This window comes from Hemiscyllium ocellatum, chromosome 21 (genome assembly GCF_020745735.1).
Source record: "Hemiscyllium ocellatum isolate sHemOce1 chromosome 21, sHemOce1.pat.X.cur, whole genome shotgun sequence".
Lineage (NCBI taxonomy): Eukaryota > Metazoa > Chordata > Chondrichthyes > Orectolobiformes > Hemiscylliidae > Hemiscyllium > Hemiscyllium ocellatum.
Window position 1 is genome coordinate 20,206,010 of NC_083421.1, and position 19,828 is coordinate 20,225,837.

At 45.9% G+C, this 19,828-nt stretch overlaps 1 protein-coding gene across 1 annotated transcript in view; it reads left to right on the forward strand.

The window, feature by feature from the left end:
• The first annotated feature begins 474 nt into the window (after positions 1 to 474).
• The window catches only part of zgc:92275 (cholesterol 7-desaturase nvd), a 65,317-nt gene continuing 45,963 nt past the window's right edge, over positions 475 to 19,828 (forward strand). Inside the window, exon 1 of the mRNA XM_060841732.1 lies at positions 475 to 902. Within this exon, the coding sequence (XP_060697715.1) occupies positions 602 to 902 (301 nt within the window). The 5' untranslated portion in view covers positions 475 to 601. The remainder of the gene's footprint in view (positions 903 to 19,828) is intronic.

Sequence of the window (19,828 nt, forward strand, 5' to 3'; positions counted from 1 at the left end):
GGTGACTCCGGGAGTAGGGGGGGATACAGGTGACTCCGGGAGTAGAGGGGACACGGGTGACTCCGGGAGTAGGGGGGGGGATACAGGTGACTCCGGGAGTAGGGGGGACACAGGTGACTCCGGGAGTAGAGGGGACACGGGTGACTCCGGGAGTAGGGAGGGACACGGGTGACTCCGGGAGTAGGGGGGGATACAGGTGACTCCGGGAGTAGGGGGGGACACAGGTGACTCCGGGAGTAGAGGGGACACGGGCGACTCCGGGAGTAGGGGGGGATACAGGTGACTCCGGGAGTAGGGGGGACACAGGTGACTCCGGGAGTAGGGGGGACACGGGTGACTCCGGGAGTAGGGGGGGATACAGGTGACTCCGGGAGTAGGGGGGACACAGGTGAGTCCGGGAGCAGGAGGGATACAGGTGACTCCGGGAGTAGGGGGGACACGGGTGAGTCCGGGAGCAGGAGGGATACAGGTGACTCCGGGAGTAGGGGGGGACACGGGTGACTCCGGGAGTAGGGGGGACACAGGTGACTCCGGGAGCGGGAGCAGGAGCGGGAGCCGGAGCCGGTCCGGGAGCCCGGGGAGGCGGCTGCTGCAGCTGGCCATGCCGCTGGAGCTGTGGAGCGGCTGGATGCCGGGGCTGGTGCCCTCTCTGACGCTGCTCCTGCCGGCCCTGGCCGTGCTCCTCGCCCTCCGCCTGTGCCTCGCTCCCCTGCAGCTCCTCCGAGCCCCGCACCAGGTCGGCTACATCCCCGAGCCCGGCACCAGCAGGAACCAGGCGGCCGCTGATGTCAGGAGGAGGCGGAAGAGGGGGGAGCTGCCCCCGGTCTATCCGAACGGCTGGTACCGGCTTGTGGACTCCCAGGAGCTCCGCCAGGGCCAGGTGAAGAATGTCACCATCTTCGGTAAGAAGGGGGTCAGGGGGTTGGCATGGAGGGTGCAGGGGGACTGGGGGCTGCTGCTGGGCTGAGCACTGGTGCTGCTGTCAGGGGTTTGCTGGAGGTGGGTTGCTGCTGGCATACAAGGGGGGAGTTGGGTGGATTTGGTGGGTGCTGGGGTCTGATTTAGAGGGAGTGGGTGCCAGGGATAGGGATTTCGAGGGGGAGGGATGTGTAGATGCCAGGGTTGTGTGCAGACCCTGAGTTTTCCCAATTGCTCGTCTAATCTGCAGTGAGTTTTGTTATATTAAAGGGAGGCATCTGTAACCAGAGTGATGAGAATCTGATACCGAACCGCAGTAGCTAGGCTCAGTTGCTGAGTAATAAGCCAATGTTGTTGGGCAGTGTATCAGTAATTACTGTATTCTATTTCAGCACGCAGAGCCAGTGATATCAAATGTTAATCTGGATAAACTGCACTGATTTGTGAGATAGAGTGACATTAGCAATGCGAGTAAAAAGGTGGATATACTGCTTTGCTATTTACTGAGATTGGGCAGGGAGCTGCCAAAAAAGGAACCCTGCTCTCCTTCTACACTTCTGCCCCTCTCTATGTCCCCCTCTCGCTGTCGCCCCTCTCTCTCTGTGTCCCCCTCTATCTCTGTGTCCCCCTCTCTCTCTGTGTCCCTCTCTCTCTGTGTCCCCCTCTCGCTGTCGCCCCTCTCTCTCTCTGTCCCCCTCTCTCTCTGTCCCCCTCTCTGTGTCCCCCTCTCTCTGTCGCCTTCTCTGTCCCCCTCTCTCTGTGTCCCCCTCTCTGTGTCCCCCTCTCTGTGTCGCCCCTCTCTGTGTCGCCCCTCTCTCTTTGGCTACAATGCTCAATGTCTTATGTTCAGGTTCTCTGTTGTGTACAGACTGTGACCAGTTCAAACTGAGGCAGGGTAGGGGTCATGTTATCAGAGAACAGTTCAGTCTGATTTATTGTCTGACCTGACAATGAAGGTGCAAGGGAATATGGTTCAGGAGGGTCAGGGCACAGGCTTAAAAACTAAACAGAGAGTAAGCCAGGATCCAACAAAAACTAAGCATGTGGGAAAGATAGGCTGTCTGTATTGCAGGTAAGAACCTGTACATCAGGTATGAGACACACTTGGTGTTGCTGTATGTGGTGCAGGTCTGGATGTTCTTCAGTTGGGTTGTGCTGATCACCTGAGCCATCTTCCATTTTATCTGGATGTTTGTAGTGACATAATGTAAAACTGTCTGGATAAACTGGGGGAAATATACCCAAAATCACCTTTATCCTGATGGTCACCTTTAAGTGCAGCTGCATCTAGCTTTGTGTTGAACCTCAGTACACAAACACCAAGTATCACTAGATTAGATTCCCTCCAGTGTGGAAACAGGCCCTTCGGCTCTACAAGTCCACACTGACCCTCAGAAGAGTAACCCACCCCGACCCGTTTCCCTCTGACTAATGTACCTAACACTATGGGCAATTTAGCATGGCCGATTCACCTGGCCTGCACATCTTTGGGTTGTGGGAGGAAACTGGAGCACCCGGAGGAAACCCACGCAGACACAGGGAGAATGTGCAAACCTGGGTTTGCAAACCTGCAAATCAATCTAACCTGGGTTCCTGGCGCTGTGAGGCAGCAGATCCAACCACTGAGCCACTGTGCTGCCCTTACTGAGGTTCTCTCACTCTCTGTGAAGGATTGATCTGGCCACATTGTTGTGGAACGCTCATATCCCTCATGGAGTAATTTCACAGAAAAACACCTTTAACCACATGTCTATCAGGCATGTAACATCCTTGAGACAATGCAGGAAAAACAGAAGGTCGATCTTAACTTTCACAAGCATCCACTGCCCTCACCACCGACACTCAGTATTAAGAGTATGTGCTATCTACAAGATGCATTGTAGAAATTTACCAAGGCAGCACATTCCAAACCCATGATCACTGCATCTAGAAAGACAAGGGCAGCCGATACATGGGAACACAATTGCCTGCAAGTTTCTCTCCAAACCACTGACCAACCTGATTTGGAAATATATCCCCATTCCTTCGCTGTCACTGGGTTATAACCCTTGAATTCTCTCCTTTACAGCACTGTGGGTTTACTTGTATCAAATGGACTGTAATGATTCAAGAATTCAGCTCGCCCACTCCCACCTCCCAGGCAACTAGGGATTGCTGATGTCTCATCCTGGGAATGAACAAAAGATAGGGCATCCCTTCGGAATGATGGGAGCCTCCCATTTGTGGAAAATCACACTTGCATAGGCAATGGTTGGAAGCAACACGAAAGCTTGCTAAACCTGTTGTTCAAATTTTTGAGATAGTTTACTTTTCAAGGTAATTTGAGATGGAGGTGCCTGCTCTACCTTGAAGAAAAATGATCAATAAAGGGTGGTCTTCCTGTCTGCAATGCAGTAAGGGCTGGGCGTGTGTTGGGAGAGTGCAGGGACTGCTATCTGCTTTGCATTCACTCTTGGAACATATACACAGGTGACCTTGGCGGAGTATAGTATGAAAAAATGTGGCACTATAAATCTGTGCACTATCACCTATACAGTAAATCGCAATCAATGTCCAAGAAATCACTGGCAGCCTGGAGGTTTAACTCCAGTGATTGTCTTTAAACTGTGCTGTTATAGCAGTGTTATAATATTGCCTGAATCTCTCAAAATAGGTACATGCACCTCATGCATTTGTACTGAACCACCTACCAAGTTTAGAACGTTACAGCAGAGGAACAGGCCCTTCGGCCCTGCAAGCCTGTGCCGAACCAGATCTTCTATCCAAACCTGTTGCCTATTTTTGAAGGGCTTGTATCCCTTTACTCCCTGCCCATTCATGTATCTGTCTAGATACATCTTAAATGACACTATCATGCCCATCTCTACCACCTCCACTGGTAAAATGTTCCAGGCACCCACCACCCTCTTCATAAAGAGGTTTTCATGCATATCTCCCTTAAACTTTTACCTTCTCACCTTGAACTCGTGACCCTTGGTAATTGAGTCCCCCACTTTGGGGAAAAAAGCTTCTTGCTGTCCACCCTGTCTATACCTCTCATGATTTTGTAGACTTCAATCCGGTCCCCCCTCAACCTCTGTCTTTCTAATAAAAAAAACCCTAATTTACTCAGCCTCTCTTTATAGCTTGCACACGCCATACCAGCAACATCCTGGAGAATCTCCTCTGCACCCTCTCCAAAGCATTCACATCCTTTTGGTAATGTGCAACCAGAACTAGACACAGTATTCCAAATGTGGCCAAACCAAAGTCTTATACAACTGTAACATATAACCTGCCAACTCTTGTACTCAGTACCCCAGCCGATGAAGGAAAGCATGCCATATGCCTTCTTGACCACCCTATCAACTTGTGTTGCCATCTGTAGGGAACAATGGACCTGAACACCCAGATCTTTCTGTACATCAATTTCCCCAGGGCTTTTAAACATCAAGAAAGTAAATTCTCAATAAACACACACATTCTGTTCTACCAAGTATTGCAAAATGTTTAAAGTTTGCATCCATTTGGAGGATTGAGACTGCAGGCTCAGTGATAGTGAGAGCTATTGCTCATTATATTGTTTCTAATCAGACCATGGTTTTCAGCATCTGTATTCCTCATGACCCATGTGGCCTGGCCCTAAGGTATTGTCTGGTGCTGAACTGACCCACTCAGTGCATTATAAATAAAGAGGGCTGAGGCAATGTGAAGTGGTCACAGACCCATCAGTCTGTTGTGCTCGTCTCTAATCAACTGAAGTTGCTCCTGTTATATATTTCGGCCACACCCTGAGAATTCATGCCCCGAGACTCTGTGGGCTGTAGCACCATAACTTTCCTGGTTTTGTGTAGTGTGTACGAAAAGGACATTAGGTCTGCACATTTCCAAAGCAGCACTTACTGCTAGGTTATTGTTCCATTCTGTCTTTGTGTCCCAACAGTCCTGGACATTTCTGCCTGGGGCTCCCAATTCTGGCTTCTACAGGAATGCAGAGCATTAATCTGGTCAAACTGCTTTCTCGTGGTGTAGGAGAATCGCGGTCTGGTTGGTGAATGATATATTGGTGTGGATTGGCTCACAGGGAACAAAGTTAGGATAAATTGGTCATTTTCAGGATTGCAACCAGAGGAGTGCACAGAGCATCAATTATTCATGATCAATGGTGTTTAAATGTATCAGTGACCTTGTAGATGGGGCCCAATGGCTTTCTCACTGAGCAAGAGTGATACTGAAACAGGGTGGATCAAAGCTATTCCATGGGATCAGAGCAGCCCTGATCAGATTTCACATCGTAAATTACGCAAACTCATGAATGAGGCTTAAAGCTGTCACTTGTCATCCTGAAAAGTTCCCTATCACTTTGGATTAATGTATCATAAAACTTTGGGCAATAGATAACACTAGCTGTTTGTCACTGTTACTATGAAGTAGCAATTTGAGTGATATTTCTCACTAAGAAAATATTGCTGTCAAGCCATAAAGACTTTCTGCCTGTCTCTCAAATTACTCGTGATATATGAATTTCTGTGTTGGTGTGATGCCATGTATGTAGATCATATGTCACAGACTGGCAGATGTATACCTAGCCAGTTTTCATTGGCAAAACTTGTCAGAGCCAGAGTTGATCTCTTAGATCAAACAGAGCCAACCTGCTTGTTTCAATATGTAAACAAAGCTTTAGGGTCAATCATCATTGACTGGTGCATTCTCGATGACGTAAAGGGAGGCGATAACTTAATGGTGTTGTTGCTAAACTGTTAATCCAGACACTCGGTTAATGTTCTGGGGACCTGTGTTCAAATCCCACCATGGCAGATGTTGGAATTTGAATTCAAGAAAAAAAAGTCTGGAATCAAGAATCTACTGATGGCCATGAAACTATTGTTGGTTGTTGGGAAAACCAATCTGGTCCACCCCTGACCTTCAGGGAAGGAAATCTGCTGTCCTTACCTGGTCTGGCCTACATGTGACTCCAGACCCACAGCAATGTGATTAACTTTCAACTGCTCTCTGAAATGGCCTAGCAAGCCACTCAGTGGTGCCAATTGCTACAAAGTCTCAAAGAAATGAAACCGAACAGATCACTGGGCATTGACCTAGCCACCGGAAAAGAAACCAACAGAAAAAGCCCCGTCAACCGCACAAAGTCCTCCTTACCAACATCTGGGGGCCAGTGCCAAAATTGAGAGAGTAGTCTCACAGACTAATCATGCAACAACCTGACGGAGTGATACTTACAGAATCATATCTCCACAGGCAATATGCCAGACACTACCATCACCATCCATGGATATGCTCTGTCTCACTGGCAGTACAGACACAGCAGAGGTGGTGGCATGTAGTATACAGTCAGGAGGAAGTTACCTTGAGAATCCTCAACATTTGATTTTGGACCCCATGAAGTTTCATGACTTCAGGTTAACCTTGGGCAAGGAAACCTCCTGCTGATTAGCACCTACGTCTCTCCTCGGCTGATCACTCAGTACTCTTCCATGTTGAACAGCACTTGGAGGAAACGCTGAGGATGGTCAGGGCACAGAATGTGCTCTGGGTGGGGGATTTTAATGTACGCTACCAAGAGTGGCTCAGTTGCAATACTATTGATCGAGCTGGTTGGGTCCTAAAGGACATAGCTGCTCGGTTGAGTCAGCAGCAGTTGAAGGAACCAACAAGAGGGAATTTCATATTTGATCTCTTCCTTATAAATCTGCCAGCTGCAGATGCATCTGTCCATGACAGTGTTAGTAAGAGTGACCACAGCACAGTCCTTGTGGAGAGTCTCACCTTCAAATTGAGAATAACCTTCATCGCGTTGTGTGGCACTATCACTATGTTAAATGGGACAGACTTCGAACAGACTAATAACTCAAGCCTGGCCATCCATGAGATCCACCAACAGTAGAATCACATACCAGCACAATCTGTAACCTCATGGACTGGCATATCCCCCACTCAGCCATTCCCATCAAGCCGGGGATCAACCCTGGTTCGAAGGAGAGTGCAGGAGGGCAGGCCTGGGAGCATTGGCAAAAGTGAGGACTGCAGATGCTGGAGGTCAGAGTCAAGATTAAAGTGCAGCGCTGGAAAAGCACAGCAGGTCAGGCAGCATCCGAGGAGCAGGAGAGTCGATGTTTTGGGTGTTAGCCCTTCATCAGGAATGTGGAGGGGGAAGAGGGCTGAGAGTAAAGAGCAGGGTGGGGGTGGGGCTGGGGAGAATGATAGGTGAGATGGCAATAGGTGGATGCAGGTAGGAGGTGATAGGTTGGTGGGGACGATGGTATGGATAGGTGGGAAGGAAGATGGACAAGCGGGACAGGTCGAGGGCAGTGTTGAGTTGGAGGGTTGGATCTGGGATGCGGTGGGGGGAGGGGAGATTTGGAAACTAATGAAGTTAATGTTGATACCGTGTGGTCGTAGACGCCAAGGTGGAATATGAGGTGTTCTTCCTCCAGTTGGTGGATGGCTTTGATATGGCGGTGGAGGTAGCCCTGGATTTGAATGTCCTTTGAGGAGTTTGGCGGGGGTTGCGTGGTGCATGGAGGGGTTGAAATGGTCGGCCACAGGGCGGTGGGGTTGGATCGTGCATGCGGACACAGATATTCCCAGAACTGGTCCACAATTTGGCGCTTGCTCTCCCTGATGTAGAGGAGACCATATCAAGAGTAATGGATACAGTAGTGGATGTGCAGGAGAATCTCTGTCAGATTTCACATGATCCTTAAGGGCCTTGGATGGAGGTGAGAGAGGAAGGTGTGGGCACAGGTCTTGGACCTTGTGTGGTGGGAGGGGAAGGTGCTTGATGGAGAGGGTAGGTTGGTTGGGGGGGGTGGTGTACCTAACAAGGGAGTTATGGAGGGAATGGTCTTTGCAGAATGCAGATAGGTGTAGGGGGGTGGGAAGTTTACATTTGGTGGTGAGTCTGACTGTAGATGATCAGTTTCCATGCCCCCCCCCCAACATGGCCAACTACATCAACTCCCCCAAGGGCACGCAAATCCTGAGCTGCCTCCACTGCCAAATCCGAGCCACCTGCCGACTGGAGAAAGAACGCCTCATCTTCCACCTCAGGACCCGACAAACATAACATTGACTTCACCAGTTTCCAAATCTTCCTTCCCTCACCACCTCATCCCAGATCCAACCCTCCAACTCGGCACTGCTGCCTTAACCTGATATACCTGTCCACCTTCCTTCCCACTGACCTGTCCCCATCTCACCGACCTTTCCCCCAGCCTTATTCCCACTCCTATTTCTCTCTCAGTCCCCTTCCCCCTCCCCCCCCACATCCCTGATGAAGGGCACTGGCCCAAAATACCGACCCTCCTGCTCCTCTGCAGGTACCTGACCTGCTGTGCTTTTTCCAGCGCCACGTGTTTTGACTCCCCCTCCTCCCCCCCCAGCCAAGCTATTCCAGTACAGTTACAACATTGGCGTCTACCCAATAATGTGGAAACTTGCCCAGGTGGGTCCTGTACATACAAAGGAGGACAAATCCAACTTGGCAATTCCTGCCCCATCAATCTACTCTCAATCATCATTGAGTCATAGAGATGTATCGCACGGAAACAGACCCTTCGGTCCAACTCATCCATGCTAGCCAAATATCCCAAACTAATCTAGTCCCACCTGCCAGCACCCGGCCCATATCTCTCCAAACTCTTCCTATTCATATACCTATCTAGATGCCTTTTATATGTTGCAATTGTACCAGCCTCCACCACTTCCTCTGGCAGCTCATTCCATACGTGTACCACCCTCTGTGTGAAAAAGTTGCCCCCAAGATCCCTTTTATATTTTTCCCCTCTAACTCTAAACCTATGCCCTCTTGTTATGGACTCCCCCACCCCAGGGAAGAGACTTTGTCTATTTATCCTATCCATACCCCTCATAATTTTATAAACCTCTACAAGGTCACCCCTCAGCCTCCGACACTCCAGGGAAAACAGCCTCTCCCTGTAGCTCAAATCCTCAAACCCTGGCAACATCCTTGTAAATCTTTTCTGAACCCTTTAAAGTTTCACAACATCTTTCTGATAGGAAGGAGACCAGATTTGCATGCAATATTCTAACACTGGCCTAACCAATGTCCTGTACAGCCAAAACATGACCTCCCAACTCTGTACTCAATACTCTGACCAATAAAGGAAAGCATACCAAATGCCTTCTTCACTATCCTATCTACCTGAAACTCCACTTTCAAGGAGCTATGAACCTGCACTCCAAGGTCTCTTTGTTCAGCAACACTCCCTAGGACCTTACCATTAAGTGTATAAGTCCTGCTAAGATTTGCTTTCCAAAAATGCAGCACTTCACATTTATCTAAATTAAACTCCATCTGCCACTTCTCAGCCCATTGGCCTATCTGATCAAGATCCTGTTGTAATCTGAGGTAACCTTCTTCGCTGTCCACTATACCTCCAATTTTGGTGTCATCTGCAAACTTACTAACTGTACCTCTTATGCTTGCATCCAAATTATTTATATAAGTGATGAAAAGTAGTGGACCCAGCACCGATCCTTGTGGCACTCCACTAGTCAGAGGCCTCCAGTCTAAAAAACAACCCTCCACCACCACCACCCTCTGTCTTCTACATTTGATTCAGTTCTGTATCCAAATGGCTAGTTCTCCCTGTATTCGTGAGATCTAACTATGCTAATCAGTCTCCCATGGGTAACCTTGTCAAACGTCTTACTGATATCCATATAGATCACATCTACTGCTCTGCCCTCATCAATTCTCTTTGTTACTTCATCAAAAAACTCAATCAAGTTTGTGAGATTTGATTTCCCACACACAAAGCCATGTTGACTATCTAAAATCAGTCCTTGCCTTTCCAAATACATGTACATCCTGTCCCTCAGGATTCCCTCCAGCAACCTGCCCACCACTGAGGTCAGGCTCACCGGTCTACAGTTCCCTGGCTTGCCCTTACCAAGTTTCTTAAAGAGTGGCACCATGTTTGCCAACCTCCAGTCTTCCGGCACGTTACCCATAACTATCGATGATACAAATATCTCAGCAAGGGGCCCAGTAATCACTTCTCTAGCTTCCCACAGAGTTCGAGGGTCAGGTCCTGGCATTTTATACACCTTTATGTATTTCATGACATTCAGTATGTCCTCCTCTGTATTATGGACATTTTTCAAGATATCACCATCTATATTCTCCATGTCCTTTTTCACAGTAACTACTGATGCAAAACACGCGTTTAGATCTCCCCCATTTTCTGCGGCTCCACACAAAAGCCACCTTGCTGATCTTTGAGGGGCCCTATTCTCTCTCTTGTTACGCTTTTGTCCGTAATGTATTTGTAAAAACTCTTTGGATTCTCCCTAACTCTATTTGCCGAAGCTATCTCTTGTCCTCTTCAGTGTGCTGACCAGATATCCCAACCCAATCTAGTCCCACCTGCCAGCACCCGGCCCATATCCCTCCAAACCCTTCCTAAGTGATGGAAGGTGTCATCAACAGTGTAATCAAGCAGCATCTCCTCAGCGCTAACCTGCACAGCGACACTCCGTTAGGGTTCTGCTAGGCATGGTATAACTTGTTTTTTCTTGATGTGTTCGTCGCCTCTTAGAACTAATCGAAACCACCTGGTACCTTAAGGATGTGGACCTGTGGACTTGAAAGTGAGAAATGTTGATTGTAAATCAAGTACATGTTCTCGACTTCCTTATATTCTTTGTTGTAGATTTGCTTATAGCATATCTTTTAATCTTGAGAGTTATGGCATCTGGATAATGCAGTTCCATATCTTCACTATAACTTTTGTTTCTCCAGCAATGATATTCAGCACTCGCCCCATACAAGTTTTAAAGTTAATGAGATGCCTATTTAGCAAACCGCTTCTGTTGAGCTCCAGTTTCCCTCTGAATGTATTGGGTATCTTTTCTGATGCCAGTTGTTCTACACATTAACATTTTTGACTCTGTAGTCATTAGACTTTCTGCTACTTTGAAACTGTGTCCTACTTCTACACGCCTCTGGGAATGATCTGTAGTTTTACACATATACTACTTTTTGTAATGGCTAGACACTGCTTGTGATTGTGGGGTTTTTATATTCCACAGCACAAATGCTGTATCTTAGTATCTACTGTTTGGCTTACTATTTGTGTTCCCTTGTTGTGTAATTGTCTCTTTAGAGAGTGTATACACCTCATAGAGTAGATAGGTTCCTTTCATCATCTCTGATATTAATATTCTGTCAGGATTTGGCTGTGAGCCTTCCTGGTATTGGTTTTCACAACAATCTGAATTGCTGAAGTGAAATCTTCATTTAGACTGAATTAATTCTAGCAAGAATTATTCTTCAGAGAGAGAACTGATGTTGGAACTGTTGATTTCTGATTTCAGAGCTTCATAATCATAATTTTCCATTAATATGTAGAGCTTGTGAATGAATTTATCTATAGATTTCCCTGCATGCTGAATTCTTTGGTTAAATCTTGTTGTTTGAAGAATTTTTGGTTCTTGGATTAAATTGTCAAAAGCTTGTGGATTTCCAGAGGTATTTGTCTTTTATGTTTTAGTGATTCCCAACATCAATGGCAGGTTCTAGTGAATATAATAGTGTGCTTCCTTGATCTACTTATGATTTGATATTAAAGTTTGAAGCTATTGTGTCTCTTTAGCTATTTTCTCTAAAATGTCCATTCCTATATTCTGTTTGGTCCACCTCTGATATTAAGTCATATAGGGAGCATTACTTCTCCTACAATGTCATCTTAATGTGATTATTTATTCTTTCTTTTTTAAAGTTTTTAAATTCTGTAGTACCTCAATGCTGTTGTAATCTCTTTCCCTTAAGAACTTTCATTACTAAAAATAAAAAGCTGCTTCATTTTCCATGTCTTAAAGCTTTGAAATGTGCAATACAGCAAAGCTGTCTTCTTTCTTTTAAAGCTTTAAGTTCTGTTAATGCTGTATTTCTGTCCTAACTTGTTGGCTTTCCTACATTTTTGCAGTCAAGATGTAGGCTTCTTGTCTTCAGGCAAAATGGAGGTGTCCTGCTTTTCCTCCCCTTTGTACCTTGTGATATTAATCCTACATTCCCAACACTGACCACCATGTGGTGTTTATGGGAAGTAAGATGTTGTCCCCAGTCCCCTTCACTGATCCTAAGGGCCTTGTCAGTTTAGCAGATGATCAACCATCACTGATTCCGAACAAGGAGAGACTGTTGCCTTAACAAGATGTAGTTGTACTGCATGGTAGCAGTTACATTGATTCATTAGATGTTGCTAATAAGACTATACCAAGATGAATAATCTAGGTCCCACACTGCCCACCTCTCCACCTTCCTGATCGTCACCAAAGTTACTGTGACATCATTAGATTGGGTGTAGCTTAATGTAGGATGAAAATTAACTCTTCTGAGACCGTTGTATTCTACCACATTTATTGAAACAATTCAGATTCTGAGGGGCTTGACGATATTTGCTGAGAAGATGTTTACATTTGTTTTTGAGAACTGTTAAAAGGAGGTGAGGAGGATCTCATTTAAAATGAGAATTCGTTCACTATGAGCAGTGGGGCCTGGTCATTAATCTGTTCAAGGCTGAGTTAGACAGAAGTGAAAGGTCAAAGGCAAGAAAGTGGAGCTAGGGCCAGAATTGGACTGGCAACCACCCTACTGAATGGCAGACCATGCTTGATGGGCTGAATGGCCTACCCCTTTTCCAGTTTCTTATGACCTTATCACCTTATTGAGAAATCATCCATCCAGTACTCCTGCGTAATTCTGAATTTTATTTTTTCCTCCCTGAACGTCAATTAGCCCAATTTCAGTGTCAGGTCAAAGGAGCGAAGCCAGAGTTTTGGAATTTCAGATTAGATTTCTATTTCAACTTTAATTCCCATTCCTTTGGACAGTAGTGTATTTATATGCATTTTAGCATTAACTAATGTGATTTAATAGAATCACTACCGTGTGGAAACAGGCCACTTGACCCAACAAGTCCACACTGACCTTCCGAAGAGTAACCTACCCAAACCCTATCACTCTACGTTTCCCCTGACCTATGCACCTAATCTCCACATCCCTGAACACTATGGACAATTTAGCATGGCCAGTTCACCCTGACCTGCACATCTTTGGACTGTGGGAGGAAACTGGAGCATCCAGAGGAAATGCACGCAGACACGGGGAGAATGTGCAAACTCCACAGATGATCACTTGATGCTGGAATCAAACCTGGGTCCTGGGCACTGTGAGGCAGCAGTGCTAACCACTGAGTCACCGTGCCTCCCAATAACATACCTATTCTTTTAAAGAAGCACAAGACAGTGCCTTAAATTAAGGCTCAAAATCACTAATGATCCAGTACAAGCCTAACAGTACGTATACATTCTCATCGTCATGATCGAAGTGAACCGTATGGTGTAGTCCTTGCTATCGACATTACCTACTCAGTCGGGGTTTCCCAAAGAGGGTTTCAGGAGCTCGAGTGGGAACACTAGCTGAAGCTGGAGTGCTGTGAGCTCCGGGTCTGCATGGGGGATCTCTGTCCCACTGCGTATCGCTCTTCTCGACCCTGCTCCTTTCAATCTTATCCATCCCACCCCTCCCTCTGCAATTCCCATTTCCGAACCAAGGGCTCCTGACAGTTTCAGACTATTGATTGGGAATTAGTTTGGGAAGCGGTGCTGTACACCACGCTGCTGCACAGCTGCCTGAAGGGTCCTGCAGAAGTGGGGCCCTTTAAGTTTGTTGATGTGCACACAGAGAAACAGTCAGAGGAGTCATATGCTCAAGTGATTAGATGGCACACTCAAATGCAGAGACATTGTCAACATTTCGGAGCACTATTCAGGCCCCTTCTTCATGTCAGCTTCCCCCACTGTGTGTGCTACCTTGTTTCACAGAGCCTATCACACTTCCCCATACCAGTATCCTGAGATCACATCAAGTGTGACCTCAGTTAGAAGCCGTTCCTGAGTCCACATTATCTTATCAGAATACTGGGTGGGGTTAGACATGTTTGCCATCTGCAGTTGCGTGGCTAAAATACTTTGGATTGTAGTCAGGTTATAAGAGATGGTTAGTAAAGACAAGTGACGTGACCATCTCCAAGAGAAAGCTATCAGTAAACTAAAATTCACCCCTCAAACTTATATGTGTGTGTACATGTGGATGTCTGTGTGTAGGGGATGGAATATGAGTGACTGTGAGACTGAGAGTCTGTGAGACTTTGAGGTCACCTGTAGAGTGACATGAGTCCAAGGTCCTAGTTGAGACCATCCCCATTGCAGAATTATGTTTTATTTTGCTCAAAAACTGCATGAATCCATATCAGATTCTGTAAATCCGTTTTTTAGATTAGAATCAGTCTGACCATTGTGGTTCAGATAGTCTCACGCAGGGCACCTCACAACTTCAGTGCGTCATCAGGGCCGACATGGCACCTATTGTCAAGTTCACTTGAGAAAGTAACTTTTAAAAAAGAATTCTGGGATTTACATATGAAAGAACTGAAACCAACCAACAAGATTATTCTAAAAGATGAGAGGCTTAAACAATCCAAGTGTTTTCAATATATAATTTCAGTTGCATCACACTGTAAAATTTTGCTATAAATTCTGTGTCTTACGATCTTATACTCCACAACCAGGTGATGAAGGAGCAGTGCTGTGAAAGCTAGTGCTTCCAATTAAACCTGTTGGACTGTAATCTGGTGTTGCATGATAACTAAGAAGTGTCTTCTCTACAGACTCAGTGGTCGATTAATCACTTTAAATTCAACAAATGAGACTATTGCTGATTCCCAGAATTTACTAAATAACATAAATGTCCTCATGGTTCTGTTCTTAGTAGACTTAGCCATTATTGCTGAAAATAACCTGGTGCACTGATTTGAGACAATTTGCCCATTTGTATCCCTTCCACTCAGCAACCGCCCTCATGTTTCAAAAGGTTAAGTGTGTCTCAATGCTTCCATTTCATCTTAGTGTGATTTTGAGGAACCCTTACTATCCAAAAATGAAACCATGAGGGAGAGAAGGATAGGCTGTGGTGCAGCGTGTATGTCATTGGACTAGTGCCATCCATTGTCTGGATCACTACATGTGACTCCAGACCCACTGCAATCTGGTTAACTCTTAACTGCCCCTGAAGTGGCCTATATCAAGCCGCTTCTATTAAGGGTAATTAGGGGTGAGCCACAAATTCCAGTGAGACCCTCATCCCATCAAAGCATAAAGATTTCTGAATGTTTGGTCCAATCCATCATATTTACCTTTAGTTGTTAACTCCTCTCTGGTCTTTTAAGAGTCTGGGTACGCGATTGCTCTGTGCCAATGTGATGTGAACTCTGAGAGGCTGTTGTACAACTGTTTACTGCCTATTTGATTACACATGGCCAGGTCAATAAGGTGGAGGCAAAATCCATCTTATTCTCCAATGAATTTTCCATCTTTAGTCAGTAGTATTTGTGCACGTTCTTGTTCTTCCTTGTTCATTGTCATTGTTTTATTTCCAAAAACATACTTTATTCATAAGTTTGGGGATGCCTGTGTGGGACTGGGGTGTACAATGTTAAAAATCACACAATACCAGGTTATATCCAACAGGTTTAATTGGAAGCACACTAGCTTTCGGAGCGACGCTCCTTCATCACCTGAAGATTTGTAAAAGCACCTTATGAAATATTTTAACTTTAACAATTACAGGAATTGTAATCAAATTCAACTTGACCACAAATAACTGGTTTCACTCTTAAGAGCCGTGATCCTCCTGCAGTAATTTTGGGTACACAGCCCAAGATCAAGTCATTTCATGTTGATCATTACAGCAAGAGTATTTGCAATGAACTAGGTCCAGTCTGAGGTCCCCTCAATAACCTCAATGTTCACAGATTTAGATTTTCATTGTCACGTGTACTCGAGTACAGGAGTACGCTGAAAAGTGTATAATGTCACCACACATGACGTCATCTTCGGTATAAACGTACCTGTATGCAAAGTTCAGGTACCCCCCACTTATTGAAAGTTTGCTTTATGACACTTGACTTTTACAAAAGACCTACATTAGTACTTGTTTTTGCTAACCAAAAGAAATCCAAATAAGATTTTTGCTTTTACGAAAAATGTGGAACCACTGTGATTGCTTCTTCACGTTGCGCCATTTTGGCTAATTAAAAGTTCATGGGGCATGCTTTACTTTTGGATAGCGGGGGAAATCTGTTTATTTTTTAAAAAGTTAAGCATTAACTTCATGGAATAAGTAGAAAAATAAAGCAATAAGGTAACAGTTAACCTAATAGTGCTTCTTAGTATCAACTAGAGAAAAAAAGCTAATATACTTAAAAGTTCACCAGTCTTTCATGTCCACTTATCTCACTCTCCAAGAGAACTCAGCTGCTTGTTCTCAATGCCACCAGAGAGAGACTGGGGGACCTTCCTCATGGCTCGCTCACTCTATGTTGGTCCGTGATGCCATCAATGCTGCTGTTACTAAGGCTGCCACCCCATCGACAGTCTCCTGCTGTCTCTGGAACATGCCCAGGCAGGACCTATTCACATACACAGAGTTCTTATCAGGTCAACAGCCTGAGGGTCTCTGCATGTTCCAGTTACTCAGTGTACTGTGGCTTTAGGCAGTGATCTTTTCCCATTGCATCTCTGCAGGAAATAATGAGTGATTTGAGTCACCAACTGTCCATCTTCAGACAATTCCCCATTACAGGCAGCTGATCAGTCAGCAGCAGGGAGATTTGGGAGATATAGAGATCTATACATGGATAGGATAAATAGACAAGGTCTTTTCCCTGGGGTGGGGGAGTCCAGAACTAGAGGGCATAGTTTTAGGGTGGAGGGGAAAGATTTAAGAGACCTAAGGGGTATCCTTTTTACCCAGAGGGTGGCGCATGTTTGGAATAAGCTGCCAGAGGAAGTGGTGGAGGCTGGTACAGTTACAACATTTAAAATGCATTTGGGATGGGTATCTAAAATAGGTAGGGTTTAGAGGGATATGGGCCAAGTGCTGGCAAATGGGACTAGATTGGGTTGGGATATCAAGTTGGCTTGGATGAGTTGGACCAAAGGCTGTGTTTCTGTGCTGTACATCTCTATGACCCTATGACCCTGTTAGATCTGGTAGAAGGAACCTAGGGATAGACCTAGGTCTGTGAGATCCGGAAGCAGTATTGGACCAGTAGTGGATGTGGATAAAGATGAAGGGGTTGGACAGGGAGAGGCTCAGTCCTTAAGGGTAGGGGTCCGGATGGTCTGAAGAGGAAGCAGTGTTTGAAGCAGGAGTGTCCAGAGTCTGAATGGTAGGGTGTGGACTGATGTGATCTGTCCCAGGTTTGGGAAGGAGGAACTGGGCCTAACTGCTACTTTGGGAATCTGAGGAAAGATCGGTTCTGTTTAATATAGAACTGAGGGCTGCTACCTGTGCTGGCTGAGATTGGAGCTCCTGGGGAACTCTCTCTGACATTGAAGCTAAGACACAACCTTCTCTTCCCCTAAACATCTGCCCCACTTTCTGAATTGCTTCTTTGCTCAGATTTAAGACAGATCATGGTTTTGAAATTGCTTGCAAAAGGGAGAGAGGATTATCTTCAGGAACTTGAGACATTTCCCCTTCTTTACGAAACTTGCCCGTGGTTAGAATCTGAATAAAATATGATTTCCTTTATCCTCACAGTGTTCATGCAAGTATTCCTAATCCTTTTTGGATCAATTAAGTCTTTATAAGTTTTAATTGCTATTATATTTCCAATTGAACTTGCTCTATCCTAAAGCTTAAATAATTTAACAAATGGGAGATGTTAATAACGCACATTACTGTGAAATACTGAATGGGATTGTAACAGGGAACTAAATCTTTAATCCCCTATTAAGGTTAAATCATTAGTTATAAAGGTGCAGACTTTCAGGTGAGATGTGAAACCAAGGCCTCGTTCCTCCTCCAGGAACAAGTGAAAGGTCCGAGGTCACAATGTTTGAAGAGCAGGGGCGATCCCCTGTGTCCTGGGCAGTAGTGACCATGTTCGAGAATCTGATCACCATGACATTGTAGCTTGTGGGAAGTATCTGTGTGCATCTTAACTGCTGCATTCTAACCAATGGCTTCTTTTGTAATGGTATCATTTCTGAAAAGTTGTTTCCGATAGGAGATCAGTAAACGTGTCACTGTTGTTTTTTCAATCATACGTGGGATGTGGGTGTCGCTAGCCGGATCAGCGTCCATTACCTGTATCTTTTCCCTCCTTCCTCTCCTGTGACTATCCCTTAAGTCCCACTTCAAGCTGGGTCGGGCCCTGCAGTGGTTGAATAATCCAGTTCTTGAGCTGCAGACTCTGCCATAGTTGGGGGAGCTGGTGTTTGAGATGGAGGGTGAGTTGGGATGCTCCGGATTCTGTGCACTGTTTCTGCTGCTTGAGCTGCACTCCGTGATGCTTGAAGTGGTCATTGCCTTCGTGGATGCTTCTTCAGCTTCTGCATTCTAGGGCAAGCGATTTCTACATGACGGGGATGTTGCATTTATTCAGGGAGGTTTTTAGGGTGTCCTCGTAAACATTCCTCTGTCATCTTAGTGATCGTTCACCATGTGGAACTCAGAGTGGAGCACTTCTTAGGCAGCCCTGTGTCAGGCATTTGGACAATGTGGCCCATTAATGTGGTCATGTCTGACCAGTGCTTCAATACTGAAGATCTTGCTCTGGGGCAGAATACTCACCTTGGTACACCTACCCTGCCAGTGAGTTTGCAGGAATTTGTAAAGGCAGCTCTAATGATTACTCTCTGGGATTACACTCGTGCACAGACCATGTTTCTGGTGGACACAGGAGGGACTACTCTAACCATGAGCTTAGTGCTGGGTTTGAGGTCTCCAATTTCAAGCAGACTGTTGCAAAGGCTGTTGCACTGGCACTTTGGGGTTTATGTTGGATTTCACTGCCTGCTCGCACCAAGAGGATGCTCCTGAGGTATGGGAAAGGATCCACATTGTCCGGGGACGCCTCGGTGGATTCTGATGAACAGGGATGTGAGAGGTGTTGTGTAGTCGGAGTGGGCTGTTTGAGAATCTTTGTTTTCAGGATGTTTAGTAGGAGGCCCGCGCCCTCTCGTGTCCTGGTCAATGTGCCAGTCCTGGTTTGTAGCTTGGCCTCTTGATGTCTGCACGCCCGGGCATCATCCGCCATAATGGAGCTCGATGACAGAAGCTGGATGGGACTTGGATCTGGCTCGAAGGATTCCCTTCACTTCTCCTGGAAGTCAGTTCCACTCTAACGGGGAGCTTCATGGAGATGGACTGGAGTGTTGTGGTGAGGAAAACTGACAAGAGTGTTGGTGTGATGATGAAGCCCTGCTTGCACTCATATTAGGCTTGTGCTGAATCATGGCTTGCATATTATCATGAAGCAGGTAGACAATGCTGACAAATTTCAGCAGGATATTCCACAATCCCTCGTAGTCAACAGAATCAAAGGCCTTTGTGAGATCAAAGGAGGCCATGTACAAAGATTGGTGCTGTTTCCTGCACTTCATGCTCTGAAAGCCATGTCTAATGTGCTCCTTGAAGGAGGAAGCCACGCTGAGACTCGGGGAGCATATTTTCAGTCGCTATGAACAGCCGGTTGAGGAAGATTCTCAGAATACCTTTCCCGTGGTGATCAGTAGGGAAATCGCTCTGCAATTTCCAGAGTTGGACCTGTCTGCTTTAGAGTCATTGAGTCCTACAGCATGGAACCAGAGCTTTTGGCCAAACTGGTCAATGCCGACCAAAATGTTCATCAACGCTAACCCCATTTCCATACATTTGTCCTTCTAATCCTTTCCTATCCATGTGTTCATCCAAATGCCTTTTAAATGTTGCTAATGTACTCTCTTCAACCACTTCCCCTGGCAGTTCATTCCCTCTGTGTTTAAAAAAAAGTTGCCCTCAGGTTCCCTTTAATTCTTTCCCCTCTAACCTTAA